Source organism: Salminus brasiliensis, chromosome 16, assembly GCF_030463535.1.
Source record: "Salminus brasiliensis chromosome 16, fSalBra1.hap2, whole genome shotgun sequence".
Classification (NCBI taxonomy): Eukaryota; Metazoa; Chordata; class Actinopteri; order Characiformes; family Bryconidae; genus Salminus; species Salminus brasiliensis.
The window spans coordinates 36,645,552-36,662,103 of NC_132893.1; the positions used below are offsets into that span (position 1 = coordinate 36,645,552).

General features: G+C 46.3%; 1 protein-coding gene across 3 annotated transcripts in view; it reads right to left on the reverse strand.

The window, feature by feature from the left end:
• setd1ba (SET domain containing 1B, histone lysine methyltransferase a) overlaps window positions 1-6,411 on the reverse strand; it is a 22,093-nt gene extending 15,682 nt beyond the window's left edge. For all 3 annotated transcript variants that reach the window (XM_072658236.1, XM_072658237.1, XM_072658235.1), the window contains exons 1-7: window positions 6,038-6,411; window positions 5,726-5,865; window positions 4,941-5,039; window positions 4,515-4,785; window positions 2,684-2,802; window positions 1,497-1,699; window positions 328-1,201 (exon numbers count right to left, since the gene is read on the reverse strand). In XM_072658236.1, coding sequence (XP_072514337.1) covers window positions 328-1,201; window positions 1,497-1,699; window positions 2,684-2,802; window positions 4,515-4,785; window positions 4,941-5,039; window positions 5,726-5,865; window positions 6,038-6,113 — 1,782 coding nt within the window. In that variant the 5' untranslated portion in view covers window positions 6,114-6,411. The remainder of the gene's footprint in view (window positions 1-327; window positions 1,202-1,496; window positions 1,700-2,683; window positions 2,803-4,514; window positions 4,786-4,940; window positions 5,040-5,725; window positions 5,866-6,037) is intronic.
• Window positions 6,412-16,552: the final 10,141 nt, after the last annotated feature.

The following is a 16,552-nucleotide window of genomic DNA, read 5'->3' on the forward strand; positions in this document are numbered from 1 at the left end:
AGCAGATTTCACAACTTCCTGCAGCGCCACTATACGAGCACAGGGGCCCCACGGTTAGCGCTTAGCATGTGTGGTCAGATCCTAACCCACTGCACTTCCCCTGGGTCCACACACACACACACACACACACCTCTTTACCCTTCTTTTACCATTTACACACACTTACAGAAAAGGAACTGGTGTGTCTGCTCTACTGAGAAAGACTCTGGGATGTTTCTCTTATTCTGGCCGTGCAAGGAGGAGTCAGAAACACTAAAAGGTGACGGCTCAGTTTGGTGCTAAACATCAGATACCCCCCACAATCAAGGGGGTAGAGGATGTTCTTACCGAATCTGGCTTTTCGGTAGGCGTCCGCGGTCCCCCAGCCACACTCTGGCCATGTGCGTTTTGCGGTGATGTACTCTGGGGGCGGAGCATCAGCGAGGCGGTGCCAGCGATGGGCTCGTCCTCATCAGAGTCGGGCAGGGGGGTGGGACTGATGTCCTCCAGGCCTGTGCTGGGGGGTCGTGAAGGGCGCTGCGCTGGGCAAGGGGGGATGGGGGACATCTGGGAGGAGGAGGAGGAGATGGGGCTTCCCTCCATCCGTACCTCTCCGTCCGAATCGCCGCGGTCGCTCAGAAACGGCAGCTTCGTCCGCTTCTCCTTCAGCAGCATCTCGATCCGGGAGTCCAGGCTGTTCCGCTCCGCCTCCGGGGCAGGGGAGGGGCACGGCTCGGGCGTGCTGGAGGGCGGGGTGCAGGCGGCAGGTGGCGTGGTGGGTACTGGGGGCAGCTCAGGCATGGGCGGGGTCTCGGGGCGGTCTCTGACAGTCATGAAGTCTGGGGTGGAGGGTAGCGGAACCTGCGGCCTCCTGTACTCCAGCTCTCTCTGCAGGGGCTGTGGGGGGTACACCGGGGGCTCGGCGTGGGGGTACACCGGGGGCAGGGGGGCCTGGTAGGTTGGGAAGGCTGTGGGTTTGAAACTGGGCGTGACCGGGGGCGGGGGCGTGTTCGAAAACGCAGGTGAAGGTGGTTCAGGAGGTTGGTGCGGTTTAAAGCTGCTTGGCTGCTCCGCGTTAGTGCGATAAGCTCCGCCCACCCCATGCACGTAGTGTCTCTCTGGTCTGCGGTTGTAAGCATCCTGAAATTTGGTCTCGTGCCGCCTCGACTTGTACCCCCCCGAGCCCTCAGCGCGGCTCTGCTGGAACGCGGGGGTGCCCTGCCTGCGGAGAGGAGGGGAGACACAGCAACACAACATCAGTACAGGAGTCCGAAAGTTCTGAGCTTTAACTGTTCACAGAACAGCCGTCCAAATTTTACTGTATTTGAAAAAACAACAAAAATGTTATACATGCTTTAAGCGTTGTCAGGTGGTTGCTGAGGTTTCTAAGGTATCAAAGCCGGTTGCTAAGGTGTTACTAGGTGGTTTGTGTGCTATCCAAGTTGGTTCAATTCCACCAAATAAAGCTCCTTCCTCAAGCTCTGTGTTTACGGGGCGTCTAACGATTCCGTCCGTACCTGCTGGAGTAGGTGGAGTCCTGAGAGAAGGGTGTTCCGGCAGGACGGGGGGTGTGCGGCGTTCCCTGAGACTGTGGGGTGTCCTGCCTCAGGCTGGAGTATGCCGTGTCCAGGCTCAGGGGGGTGCTGGTGCTGCCAGGAGTTACAGTGCCCGCAACCACTGAGGAACTGCCCTCAGACAGCCTCCGTAACGGCTCACACGCCTACACAAACACACACACACACACACACACACACACACACACACACACACACACACTAAGAACTATATACACAATCTCACCCCCCCCCCCAACTGAGTCCTGTACGCTCTGTACGGGGGGTTACTGAGGGTGGGAGATACGGCAGACACCAGAACATCACAGATTTTCACAAAACATCTGGATACATTTATTACATATTCATTTACAGTTATGTAGTCTGGCTGAATGTCAAATACTTCTGTACTCGCTCTGTACTCAGTATTTTGTAGTATTTTTAGAATAACCCTAAAATAAAATTGCAGATTTTCCAAAACTGTTTTCACTTCATAATAATGGGCGACTGTGTGCAGATGTTAAAACTTGAAGGTGAAAGAGGTGTTGACTGTACTGGACCTGGAAACATGGTCATTACTAAACCAGCGCAGGTAGACCTTATTCACCCAATCAGAACCAGAACCCCCTCCTCATCACGTCCCGCTCCGTAGAGCTGCTCCTCTCTCAGACCGGAGCGCAGTGGGCGGAGTGATACACACACTGTGCTGAGGTGAAGGTGGTTCCGGTTCCTCCAGCGTTCCTCAGCTCTGTGGTTCTGTTTGGGTTTATAGACTAAAGTAAGTCCCTCCGTCTCCTAAACCTCATCCATCTACCAGCTAACGAAGATCTGGAGACGGGCTGAGAGACGGGCTGAGAGACGGGCTGAGAGACGGGCTGAGAGACGGGCTGAGAGACGGGCTGAGAGACGGGCACTTTTGGGGATGAGATGAGTAAACTGGTCAAAGTCTAAACCCAGTGTTTGTTAGCAATGTTAGCCTAGCATCTCCCGCAGTAACCCAAGGAAGCAGTGTGAGAAGCCTGCCATCGGTTTTTAGCAGCTTCAGAGGAAAGACCCCGTATTTCTCAGGTCCTCTCCGTTTAGCGGGGTCTCCTAGGTGAAGGTAGTAATCTAGTCCACACAGGTATTAAACCAGTTACCCGTCCACTTACCAGTAAAGCCTCGGCCAGGCTGCGCGGAGAAACCTCGCAGGACTCCTCCCCCACCGGCAGCGTGAGCGGCGTGAAACTGCCGTTAATCAAGCGCTCGAAATACCGCAGTCGATTCTCACCTGGACAGGTAAGTGAGGAGATCAATGAACAGGTGAGGGTCACTGACTTTACAGCAGCATCTGCAGGAGCTACAGGGTTCTAGACAGGGTTCTAGACAATACTGAAAAAGGGTTCTTTAGCTTGCAATAATAGTGGACCTCTCTGCCAACATGGTTCTATTAAGAGCCACTGCTTTACTAAGGAACCCTTCTTCAGGTCTGAAGGTGTGTAGTTAGGGCTGGATTACGGCTCCAGCAGATAATCGTTTAATAACACTGATCACAATCACACAGGTGTTCAGGTGTGTGTGTGGTGTGTGTGTGTGGTGTGTGAAGCCGGGGCGCTGGTGAGCGCGGTGTTCCTCTGAGGAGCTGATCCAGGGGGTTCAGTCCCACTTTCTACACTTTAGAAACGCTCCGTCCTCAGGCCCACGCCCAGCGGGGTCCGATACCCTACAGGACGGCGCTGAAACACCGGCCTAGGCATCACTGATATGACAGGAGGCTGGAGTATGCAAATGAAGCTCAGACCTAATCAGAAAGGATGTCTTTGTGAGCTGCGAGCATCCCGACACACCTGGGACATTAAAAACGAGTGTCTGCGGGTGTCCGGATCAGCCAAAACATGCAAATCCAGCAAAAGGGAATTATCCTGGTGAGGACGGTGCTGCTCATCAGTGTGTGACCGTGCAAACTAAAGAGATTTTAACATCAGAACCGACAAAACACACAAACAACACTCTGAACAACTCCGAGCCTCATCGTATGATCCTGCAGAAGCTTTTAGAAAATGGGTGGACTTGCCCTTTAATGTGATAAGATCCACACTCTGCTTTATTTTTCATTAATATAATTAATATTATTATTATTAGAACAGTTTCATCCAACTGCAGAAGTTTATACAGAAACGTCTGTGATCATGTTCAGTGAAATCACAAGAAATTTCATCTTCATTTCAGTCGATAAAGAAATGATTAAATATCAGATTTTATTTTAAATAACTGATTTTATTTATACAAGTTTTACTTTTTCTTCAAAGTCATTAAAGTTTAAAGTGATAAATACATATCTGACCACTGACTTCCTGTTTATTCTAATGTTATATAGAGTTAATTACAGGTAGACACTCTCGCTGCTGAGACTATCAGAGCTGTAAAGTGGTGAAATTATCTTCAGTAATGTTTCAGTTATGATCTTCAGGCTGAAATGATGTCTGACGTTCTATAAACGTGGTCTTCAGCTCAGCTACTGTAACACTTCAGCAGGACAGTGAGACTGGACGTCACCGCAGCTGTGTGTCCCCGGCCGGCTCCCGTTAGACGCTCTGTCTCTTTAAGAGTGAGGACAGAGCCGGCACTCGTAACTCCTCCAGATTCTGTTTCCCTCCCAAACTCACCGGCCGTCAGACAGAAGACCGAGCGGCTGTCGGGAAACACTTTGCCTAAAGCGCCAGCTAACGCTCCTGTCCCCCACACACACACACACACACACACACACACACACACACACACACACACACACACACACACAAGCCAGGCCAGAACCTCTCATTCATCATCTCCAGCCTCGCCTGCAGGACGCCGGTTGCCAGGCGACCGATGTAAATCTCCGGGTCAGACGTGAGATCACAAATAAACTAAACAAATAAACAGGAGTGTGTTTGTGCACACAGAGCTGCTCTCCCCGCTGACACACACACACACACACACACACACAGCCTCACTCCAACTCACCTTTAGGGTCCAGCTCCACATGGATGATGTTCCCCATGACCGAGGTGTTGTGGAGGTTCTGCACGGCGTCCTTGGCCGCCCGCACCGACCCGAAAACCACTTTGGCGATTCCCAGGTGCTTCTTGTTCTTGGGGTTGTACAAAATCTCCACCTCCTCGATGTCGCCGAACTTCTTGCACATGTCCATGAGGAAGCCCTCCCTGATGTTGTCGTTCAGCCGGGCGAAGGTGACCTCCTTCGGGGGGACGCGGCCGATGTAGCACTCGTCAATCTGCCGGAAAAACGGACCCGGTTAGCGATCCGAGCAGTCCCGTTACAGCTGATGGGGTCGCGGTGCGTCTCGTGGAAATCCAGCAGCGTTAATCCGAGGCTGCAGCGAGAGAGCGGGACGCGAGCCCTGCAGGAACGGCGCAGAGCGGGTCTTACCTTAAACTTGGGCACCGGCAGGTCCGTCTCCTTGTATTTCGTCCACAGGCGCCCGATCCTGGGGTCCCTGACCATTTCCACCGGGGGGATTCCAGGGTTCTGCCGAAACACACACACACACACACACACATATAAGTACTGTAAACACTGATCAGCCTGAACCCTGAACTGACCCACAGTGCGGTCAGGAATATCTGACAGGTGCAGGAGGGAGGTCAAATGTCCAGCAAAAAGTCCAGCAAAGACCTGGTGAAGGTCCACTGATCCTCCTGGACCTCTGTTCAATCTTTGCATGACATTAAAGCCCTACAGTACCTCTAGGAACCTTTGCTGGACCCTCAGCACCCCTACTAGACCTTCACTGTACATTCAGGACCACGAGCACCTGGACTGGACCTTTACTGAACTTTCTAGATTTGCAGTAAATCTCCTGGACTTGTACTGGACTTCTGCTACACCATCAGAACCTCTCCTGGACTTGAACAGGAGATGTACTTCCTAAAACACGTCACCTGGACCTGCTCTGAATCTGACGGCTCTGCTGCTCTGCTGCTGGGTCTTCTGTGCCTGTAAGACTTCTACTGGACCCAGAACGTTTCTACTGGACTTCCCCTGAACCTTTACCAGACCTTTTAGGTCTTGGGCACCTCTACAGGAGCTTTGCTGATCCTTCTAAACTGTGAAACATCTGCTGGACCTTCCCTGAACCTCAGCTGGCGCTGTATCAGACCTCTGACACCTCTGCAGGACCTCCGGCTGAGACGGGCGAACAGTGCGGGACTGACCGGGGAGCTGAAGTGCTGTCCATCGTATCGGTAGAGCTTGTGGGAGCCTTTCCGGAGCGCGGGGTCAATGATCAGCTTGTAACTCCTCCAGTGGTGCGCGCGCTTCTCCCCGGAGCTGTTCTCCATGCCGTTAGCCAGAGCTGCTCAAACACACAGACAGGGACGCGTGTTTACACACACACACACACACACACACACACACGGTAACACACCGGAGAGTGAGCGAAAGGTAGAGAGACACAGAGACACAGAGAGAGAGAGAGAGAGAGAGAGAGAGAGAGAGAGAGAGAGACAGAGAGAGAGAGCTCTTACCTGAACTCCTCTTGCCGTGCTCTTCATTCACCCTGCCTCTCTCTCTCTCCCTCTCTCTCTCTCCAGCTCTGGACATTGTTGTGTGTGTGTGTGTGTGTGTGTGTGTGTGTGTGTGTGTGTGTGTGTGTGTGTTCTCTCTCTCCTCGGCGTCCTGCTTGAGTTCGCGTGTAACGGTGAAACGTCGAGGCGCGTGAGCTCGTTCCCGTGCGTCCTGCTCGCGCCGCCGTGCGTTTACATGTTGCGGGTTCTAGCGCGGGTTCTGTCTACTCTGCGCGAGCCTGCACATATTGTGTGTCTCGAGACTGCTTTCTGCTTTCTGTCTCTCCCACAATACACCACTATAGCAGCCCCGCGAGCGGCGCGCGCAACAGCACTTTCGCCACGAGACACAAAATGCACAACTCGGTCGCCGTGCGCGCTTTAATGTGCGAATTAATCTCGCGCGCGTGTAAATAAACGTAAACACCTTTCCGGCACTTTTTTTGCTTTGATCTGCGCTCGCGCTTCCACCGAATACAGACGCTTGGAGCGGCGCGTGGAATCTGCGCGCTAGATTTACGTGGACGGCAAACACAAGATGGACATGGGCTGTTTTTTTTTTTTTGGTTTTTTTTTTTTTACGTGAAACTCACCCTGATTAATTATTAAACATCATATCAAAGCAAATATATATATATATAAAAAATACTGATTGATTAATATTGATATCTTCAGAGAAAGTTAGCACACAGGCTAAGTGAACACGCTAAAGCTCGACGCTGCTCGTGTTAATAAAAGTAAACAGGAATGGAGGGTTTTCAGCGTTAGGACGCGAACTGTGTTGAATGTGCTGTTCTAGAGTGTGTGTGTGTGTGTGTGTGTGTGTGTGTTTATGTGTATAAGTGTGTGTGTGTGTGTGTTTATGTGTATAAGTGTGTGTGTGTGTGTGTTTTCGGGGCAGTTGGCTGGTTAAAACAGCAGAGCTGTTACCGACCAATCAGAGCACAGCAGCAGCAGCACTTCATTTCCCACCCGTTTTCGCGCAAAGCCCGCCTCTGCTGCCCTCCGATTGGCCGACCACCCGCCCCGCGATTGGCTGAGCGTTCTCGCCCGCCCAATAAGCGCTCCCCGAGTGTACACAAGCCGTCAGCCAATGCCGGAGCGGGAGGCGGGCCCTGCCGGAATGCGGGCGGGGTTAGAAGCAGCGTGTAAGCCTCTCCTATTAGAGTCACAACCTTCAGCTTCTCCAACAGAGAGACAGAGAGAAGGGCTGCAGCCATTTTCTACTGCACTGGAGCTCAATGGCCAAAATGGGTTTCCTTTGTTCCTAAAAGGGATCTAAAGCTTCATTTCAGCACCTTTTTATGGACTATAACACATTACAGTCTCTCTGTGTGCAGGATCTGAGAAGAAGGAAGAAATGTTGGATCATATCCCTTTGACATTTTTTAAACTTGTTCTCTTTTTTTCCTCTCTCTCTCTCTCTGTCTCTCTCTCTCTCTCTCTGTCTCTCTCTCTCTCTCTCTCTCTGTCTCTCTCTCTCTCTCTCTCTCTGTCTCTCTCTCTGTCTCTGTCTCTCTCTTTCTGTCTTTCTGTCTCTCTCTCTTTTTCCAGGAATCCATCTTTGTCCTGGCAAACTAGGTCACGGCACACCCATATAACAGCATTTTGCTCTTTCTAACAGTGAAATGCTCCTGAATAAAAACAGCTGATTGATAAAAGAAACGTTTTATAAAAGAAAAGAGAAAAAATGACACATGCAAATGTATCAGCCGCCTTTGCAGGCCCTACACTGTGCAAGGCCAAGTATGAATGTGCCTATGAGTAAGTTTACCTTTATTATCTTTGGCTGTGTGAATGTGTGTATATATATATATTAATATTATTACATTATGATATTAATTAAACTTTATTGATGTGGATTGGCTGATTTAGATTTGTTCATTTCCTTGACTGGTTCTCTCTTATTGCTGTGTCTGGTCCCTCAGGGTACGTGGCACTGAGTGACGGCTGTTTTCTGCATTCGGCTGTTTGTCCATTTCTAAACTCCTTTCAGAAATCAGGCCAGAAAAGGTCGGCCGGCCTTTCTCAAAGGAGGGAAAATGCTGAATCACAGCCCGTGCTGGTTGGTACTAAACCCTTTAACAGAAAGCAGCCGGTGTGTGTTACAGCAGCCGGTGTATTTCTCCTGGTGTTTACTGAAGTGTAGGACGTGTCCTAAGACGCCTGTAGTCGACCTCAGTGCTGAGATGCAGTTAAGAGTCGTTCTAAAGCAGAATTAACCTGTTTGACCTTGTGAGAAGGACACGTCTTCATATCTGTGATCCCCTCCTGCAGCACATCTACCCTGCTTTTCCTCCTCTCGCAGAAACGCCGAGATCAGCCTGAGCACACAATCAGTAAAAAGTCCAGAGCAGATATTTACCTTCGCCTTTTGCTGAAATAATTTTATCAGGCCTAAAGGCAGAAGAAAGAGGAACGTTTTCATTCCCATCGCCGGATCCTTTAACTCGGGCTGGGTTTGTGTTAAAAGGAGGTCAGACCTGCTCTAAAACCTCCTTTCTCCTGCTCTCTGTTTAAGAGCACATCACTGACAGAGCGATGGAGCGCAGCCTGAGGAGTGAAACTGCAGATCTGCACATTTACTTTTACAGAATATATGCAAACCATCTGTCTCTCTCTCTCTCTGTGTCTCTGTCTCTCTCTCTCTGTGTCTCTCTCTGTGTCTCTCTCTCTCTGTCTCTCTCTCTGTCTCTCTCTCTCTGTGTCTCTCTCTGTCTCTCTCTCTGTGTCTCTCTCTGTCTCTGTCTCTCTCTCATATTTTTAGACAGCAGGTTTCTGTCTGTGGGCTGGGGGACTGTCTTTATTGATGAGGTAATAATATCAGTAATAACATTAATCAGAACTAATGTGTGTTAAAGTGGGGAGGCAGTATGCATACACCTTTGTGATTTGCATGTTTACATGCTTATGGAAATCAGAATTCTCAGATTATTGTGATTATATTTTATTATTAATCTGCAGTTTATGCTTTAATAAGTGTTCTGATCAAAGGAAGAGAGAAAGAGGAGATACCGACATTACCCCCTTCCTGTAGTTAACATTAGAGTGTGTTTTTAGGTGGTGTGTGTGTGTGTGTGTGTGTGTGTGTGTGTGTGTGTGTGTGTGTGTGTGTGTGGTGTTTAATGGCGGATCTGCTGCTGTGCTGCAAAATGGCTCCTTCCCTTTGAGCAACAGCGCTGTTGGACACACACACACACACACACACACACACACACACACATACTGCTCGTTTTATAGAGAAACTGTGTGTGTGTGTGTGTGTGTAGACATTTCTGGGGTGTTTTTGAGGCTGGAAATGCGATACAGGTGAAATAAATGGAGTTAGTGGGCAAGGTGTGTGTTCGGGGGGAAGGTGTGTGTTCGGGGGGAAGGTGTGTGTTCGGGGGGTTGGGCTGAAGGTTTATTGTGACAGTCCCCGTCGGGTGTGTGTGCTGCAGTAAGTGAACACGCTGTACCACAAAAGCACGAGCTGACCATTACCTCCTCCCTTCTAATGAAAACAGCACCTCTCTCTACCCCCCCCCCTCTCTCTCTACCCCCCCCCCTCTCTCTCTCTACCCCCCCTCTCTCTCTCTACCCCCCCTCTCTCTCTCTCTCTACACCCCCCCCTCTCTCTCTCTCTCTACACCCCCCCCTCTCTCTCTCTCTCTCTCTCTCTCTCTCTCTACACACCCCCCTCTCTCTCTCTCTCTCTCTCTCTCTCTCTCTCTCTCTACCCCCCTCTCTCTCTTTCTCTCTCTCTCTCTCTACACCCCCTCTCTCTCTGTGTGTGTCTCTCTCTCTCTCTCTCTCTCTCTCTCTCTCTCTCTCTCTCTCTCTCTCTCTCTCTCTAGAACATTCTCTGCAGTAGCTCTTTGTGGCCACAGGCTGTGTAGAGGAGTGTGTGGAGCAGAGAGAGAGAATGGGGCGTACACACACACACACACACACACACACACACTGTCAGTGTGTTCCTGCTATTACAGAATCTGTTAAAGGGAAATTCCACCTAATTAAAAAAAACCTTCGTAATTCATGAGTTCGGGGGGGGCGGGGTCGCACTCTGATCTCTGTACAGTGGAGGTGAATGGAAGCAGGCGTCAGTCGATTACCATGACTACAACACAGCTACAGCCCATAATTTATCTCCTATCCAAACCCACCAGTGCAGCTACACGAGTCTTCTGAGTTTTATATGGAATGATGATGATGATGATGATGATGATGAAGGTAAAATAGTGAATAGAGAATCTGAACTAATGCAGTTCTCTTTAGGGACTACTTTCTGTAGCCGCACTACACCCTGCAGCATGTATCCCTCCACCATTTTAATGATCTACTGATCAAAAAGCCGTTTGAGCTGCTGTGAGTGGGAGTGATTGTTTTTTATTAATGGTAATAATTCAATTAAAGACATTATTTGCTTTATTCTCACTCCTGTACTGTCAGTGTTTAACACAGACATGTTCAGTGAGGGCCATGCCATTAGATTCCTACACTACACTAATAAAGACCTTCAGCTACTTTAAGCTGCACCCATTGCTGACACAGATGTGCAAATGCACACACAGCTTGTCTAGACCCTGTAGAGAAGAAGTACTGCCAATAGAATAGGACTCTCTGGAGCAGATCAACATCATGACCCTATTGGCTCCATGCTGCCTAATGCCAGGTGTGGGCTAGAGGGGTATAAAGCCCCCCAGCATTGAGGAGCTGTGGAGCAGTGGAGGAGCTGTGTTCTCTGGAATGATGGTGGAGGAGCTCCATCCAGTACTTTCAGATGGGATGATGAGGTGGTGGTGATCATCATCCAACATCCTGACCTCACTAATGCTCTTGTCGCTGAATGCAATCAAATCCTCACAGCAATGCTCCTCCAGAATCTAGTAGAAAGTCTTCTTCTCTGGACAGTAGAGACAGTTCCTCCAACAGAAGCAGAATCAGCTCTTTAATACCCTTGATTTCAGAAGAAACAATGAATGAGCAAGTGTCCAAATACTTTTGTCGATATGTATATGTATATTATATGTATATTTTAAGAATTTCCCCACTGTGGGACTAATAAAGGATTATCTTATATTAGATTTAAAAATACATGCAATTGTATGTGTCTGTATAAGCAACTGAATATTTACCGAATGACTGAATAACTGAATTAAGTGAATCTGTTACTGCGTGAACTCTGCACAACTGAATCTCTTACGTTAAAGCTGCTGTAGAATAGTGAGAGTTCAGTAGATGGAAGTGAGAAACCGTCAACCTCCTTCAGAAGAACATCCAGCAGAACCAGAACAGAGCTGTAAAATGGGCCAATTCCAAACCTTCAAAACTGTTACATCACAGTCCTGCCCCGTGATATTCACCCCCCCCCCCCCCAACATTTACATAAACCCCACCCACTAGAGAAAGCCCTTTGAGGGTTAACACAACAGCTACTTCAGGAGATGTGGAAGTGAGGCTAAACGGGCTAGAAGCTAACGCTGGTGTGGTGAAGTGATCAAGTAGTGCTACTAGCTAATCCTAGCAGATGCTACTGTCTCTTCAGCTAGCTAACCGCACACCATGCTAACCGGGCAACCCTACTCAGTATAACCATATCCAGCTAATAATTCAGTTCCAATAATTCAAACAAAGTTAGCTAAGCTAAGCTATGCTCCTTTTCACTCTGAGGTAAAGTAACAGGGTGGTAAACATTAAACCTAAACCATAAACTCTAAACCATAAACTCTAAACCTTAAACTCTAAACCCTAAAGTCTAAACCATAAACTCAAAACCATAAACCCTAAACCATAAACTCTAAAATCTAAACCCTAAAGTCTAAACCATGAACTCAAAAACATAAACTCAAAAACATAAACTCTAAACCATAAACTCTAAAACATAAACTCTAAACCATGAACTCTAAAATCCAAACCATAACCTCTAAACTTTAAACCATAAACTCTAAACCTTAAACTCTAAACCCTAAACTCTAAACCATAAACCCTAAACTCTAAACCATAAACTCTAAACCTTAAACTCTAAACCCTAAACTCTAAACCATAAACTCTAAACCTTAAACTTTAAACCCTAAACTCTAAACCATGAACTCAAAACCCTAAACTCTAAACCCTAAACTCTAAACCATAAACTCTAAAACATAAACTCTAAACCATAAACTCTAAAATCCAAACCATAACCTCTAAACTTTAAACCACAAACTCTAAACCTTAAACTCTAAACCCTAAACTTTAAACCATAAACTCTAAACCCTAAACTCTAAACCTTAAACTCTAAACCCTAAACCCTAAACTCTAAACTATGAACTCAAAACCCTAAACTCTAAACCATAAACTCTAAACCCTAAACTCTAAACCCTAAACTCTAAACCATGAACTCAAAACCATAAACTCTAAACCTTAAACTCCATACCCTAAAGTCTAAACCATGAACTCTAAACCATAAACTCTAAAACATAAACTCTAAACCCTAAACTCTAAACCCTAAACTCTAAACCATGAACTCAAAACCATAAACTCTAAACCTTAAACTCCATACCCTAAAGTCTAAACCATGAACTCTAAACCATAAACTCTAAAACATAAACTCTAAACCCTAAACTCTAAACCCTAAACTCTAAACCATGAACTCAAAACCATAAACTCTAAACCTTAAACTCCATACCCTAAAGTCTAAACCATGAACTCTAAAACATAAACTCTAAACCCTAAACTCTAAACCCTAAAGTCTAAACCATGAACTCTAAACCATAAACTCTAAAACATAAACTCTAAACCCTAAACTCTAAACCTTAAACTCCATACCCTAAAGTCTAAACCATAAACTCTAAACCATAAACTCTAAAACATAAACTCTAAAATCCAAACCATAACCTCTAAACTTTAAACCATAAACTCTAAACCTTAAACTCTAACTAAACTCTAAACCATAAACTCTAAACCTTAAACTCTAAACCATAAACTCTAAACCATAAACTCTAAACCTTAAACTCTAAACCCTAAACCATAAACTCTAAACCCTAAACTCTAAACCCTAAACTCTAAACCATAAACCATAAACTCTAAACCCTAAACTCTAAACCATAAACTCTAAACCCTAAACTCTAAACCATAAACTCTAAACCATAAACTCTAAACCATAAACTCTAAACTCTAAACCATAAACTCTAAACCATAAACTCTAAACTCTAAACCATAAACCCTAAACTCTAAACCCTAAACTCTAAACCTTAAACTCTAAACCCTAAACCCTAAACTCTAAACTCTAAACCCTAAACTCTAAACCCTAAACTCTAAACCATAAACCATAAACTCTAAACCCTAAACTCTAAACCATAAACTCTAAACCCTAAACTCTAAACCATAAACTCTAAACCATAAACTCTAAACCATAAACTCTAAACTCTAAACCATAAACTCTAAACCATAAACTCTAAACTCTAAACCATAAACCCTAAACTCTAAACCCTAAACTCTAAACCTTAAACTCTAAACCCTAAACCCTAAACTCTAAACCCTAAACTCTAAACCCTAAACTCTAAACCATAAACCATAAACTCTAAACCCTAAACTCTAAACCATAAACTCTAAACCCTAAACTCTAAACCATAAACTCTAAACCATAAACTCTAAACCATAAACTCTAAACTCTAAACCATAAACTCTAAACCTTAAACTCTAAACCCTAACCATAAACCCTAAACTCTAAACCCTAAACTCTAAACCTTAAACTCTAAACCCTAAACCCTAAACTCTAAACTCTAAACTCTAAAGTCTAAAGTCTAAACTCTAAACTTAGTAATGCTGGGGGTGATGGTAGTGATGGTGGTGGTGATGGTGATGGTAGTGATGGTGGTGGTGATGGTGATGGTAGTGATGGTGGTGGTGGGGGTGATGGTAGTGATGGTGGTGGTGGGGGTGATGTATTGGGGGACTTTCAGGCAGGGTTCCTGTAGGGGGCAGTATAAGCTGAGAGTACAGCATCATAATGAACCCTCTGATCCAACAGAGAGATGTAACTGGTGTGTAACTGGTGTGTAACTGGTGTGTAACTGGTGTGTATTCAGTTCACCAGTGTTATTTACTGTGTCTGAGAAAAAAACCCTGCTAAAATTAAACACACACACACACACACACACACACACACACACACACTGTCAAACCATGTTTGTGTTCCTGAAATTGTGGCTCAGTGTTCCCCCACGTGGCAGACAAAGGCACTGCGCTGAACACACACCTCACTGAGGGAGGAGACTCTCATTCTGAGAATAATGATGCGGGTAAGCGGTGCTGCTACACACACCACTGGAGGACACACTCACTGAGGACTCTCTCTCTCTCACACACACACACACACACACCGTGGTGTAGAACAGACTCAGAGAGGAAGAGGAAGCGGGGAGGGGTGTGTTTGAGAGAGTGTGTGTGTGTGCTGGTGTGTGTACCTGTGCTGCTCCCTCATGAGCCGCTCCATGCCGGACCGCTGGACCCGCTGACCTTCTGACCCTGAGAGGTGAGTGATAATTACATGTACTGAGTTCCTCCTCAGTCCAACTCACAGGAGTTTTACTGATTCTGTCAATTTAGTTCTCAGGTGATTAAACTGACCATCCTTCTCCAGAGGATCCATGAGGTTCTCCTCAGGTCCAGTTCAGTCATTAATACTTTAACTCCATTGAACCCGGTTCATTCTGGGAGAATTCTGCTGTTCAGACCCAGTCCAGCTCACCTCACTTCCTCTACGCCTGTCTAGTGGCCAGCTGTTATCGGAACTCTCTGTTCCACCTTAAATGTAACAGCTGCCCTATTTAAGGTGGAATGGAGAATTCCAAAAAGAAGACAACTTTAGCCTCACAGTTCCCATAGTGACCGATGCTGGATGTTCTAAGAAGTTCCACAGCCGTTCTAGACGTTACTCATTACTGAAGTAGTTTTTGCAGCGCAGACTGTTACTGGCACATCAGCGGCGGAACGTACAGGAAGTAGAGACTCTCACTGCCCTTACAATTAAACACACTGTTCCTTTAACACATATGGAAATGAGATCTGTTCTGATTGGTTGCCCTGTGTTGTGTCTTGTTTCATGTGAATGGGTGGGGTTAAACTGCTGTTGGCTGAATGGGTGGAGCACCAGTTTAGTAGTAAAGTACTGGTTTAGTAGTAAAGTACTAGTTTAGTAGAATAGTACTGGTTTAGTAGTGGAGTACTGGTTTGGTACTGTAGTACTGGTTTGGTAGTGAATAACTGGTTTGGTGGTAGAGTACTAGTTTAGTACTGTAGTACTGGTTTGGTAGTAAAGTACTGGTTTAGTAGTAGAGTACTGGTTTGGTAGTAGAGTACTGGTTTGGTAGTAGAGTATTGGTTTGGTAGTAAAGTACTGGTTTAGTACTGTAGTACTGGTTTGGTAGTGGAGTACTGGTTTGTTGGTAGAGTACTGGTTTAGTATTGTAGTACTGGTTTGGTAGTAGAGTACTGGTTTGGTGGTAGAGTACTGGTTTAGTATTGTAGTACTGGTTTGGTACTGTAGTACTGGTTTGGTAGTAGAGTACTGGTTTGGTAGTGGAGTACTGGTTTGGTAGTAGAGTACTGGTTTGGTAGTAAAGTACTGGTTTGGTGGTAGAGTACTGGTTTGGTAGTAAAGTACTGGTTTAGTATTGTAGTACTGGTTTGGTACTGTAGTACTGGTTTGGTAGTAGAGTACTGGTTTGGTAGTAGAGTACTGGTTTAGTATTGTAGTACTGGTTTGGTACTGTAGTACTGGTTTGGTAGTAGAGTACTGGTTTAGTATTGTAGTACTGGTTTGGTACTGTAGTACTGGTTTGGTAGTAGAGTACTGGTTTGGTAGTGGAGTACTGGTTTAGTATTGTAGTACTGGTTTGGTACTGTAGTACTGGTTTGGTAGTAGAGTACTGGTTTGGTAGTAGAGTACTGGTTTAGTATTGTAGTACTGGTTTGGTACTGTAGTACTGGTTTGGTAGTAGAGTACTGGTTTGGTAGTGGAGTACTGGTTTGGTAGTAGAGTACTGGTTTGGTAGTAAAGTACTGGTTTGGTGGTAGAGTACTGGTTTGGTAGTAAAGTACTGGTTTAGTATTGTAGTACTGGTTTGGTACTGTAGTACTGGTTTGGTAGTAGAGTACTGGTTTGGTAGTGGAGTACTGGTTTGGTAGTAGAGTACTGGTTTGGTAGTAAAGTACTGGTTTGGTGGTAGAGTACTGGTTTGGTAGTAAAGTACTGGTTTGGTAGTAGAGTACTGGTTTGGTAGTAAAGTACTGGTTTGGTAGTAGAGTACTGGTTTGGTGGTAGAGTACTGGTTTGGTAGTGGAGTACTGGTTTGGTAGTAGAGTACTGGTTTGGTAGTAGAGTACTGGTTTGGTGGTAGAGTACTAGTTAGTATTGTAGTACTGGTTTGGTAGTGGAGTACTGGTTTGGTAGTAGAGTACTGGTTTGGTAGTGGAGTACTGGTTTGGTAGTAGAGTACTGGTTTGGTAGTAGAA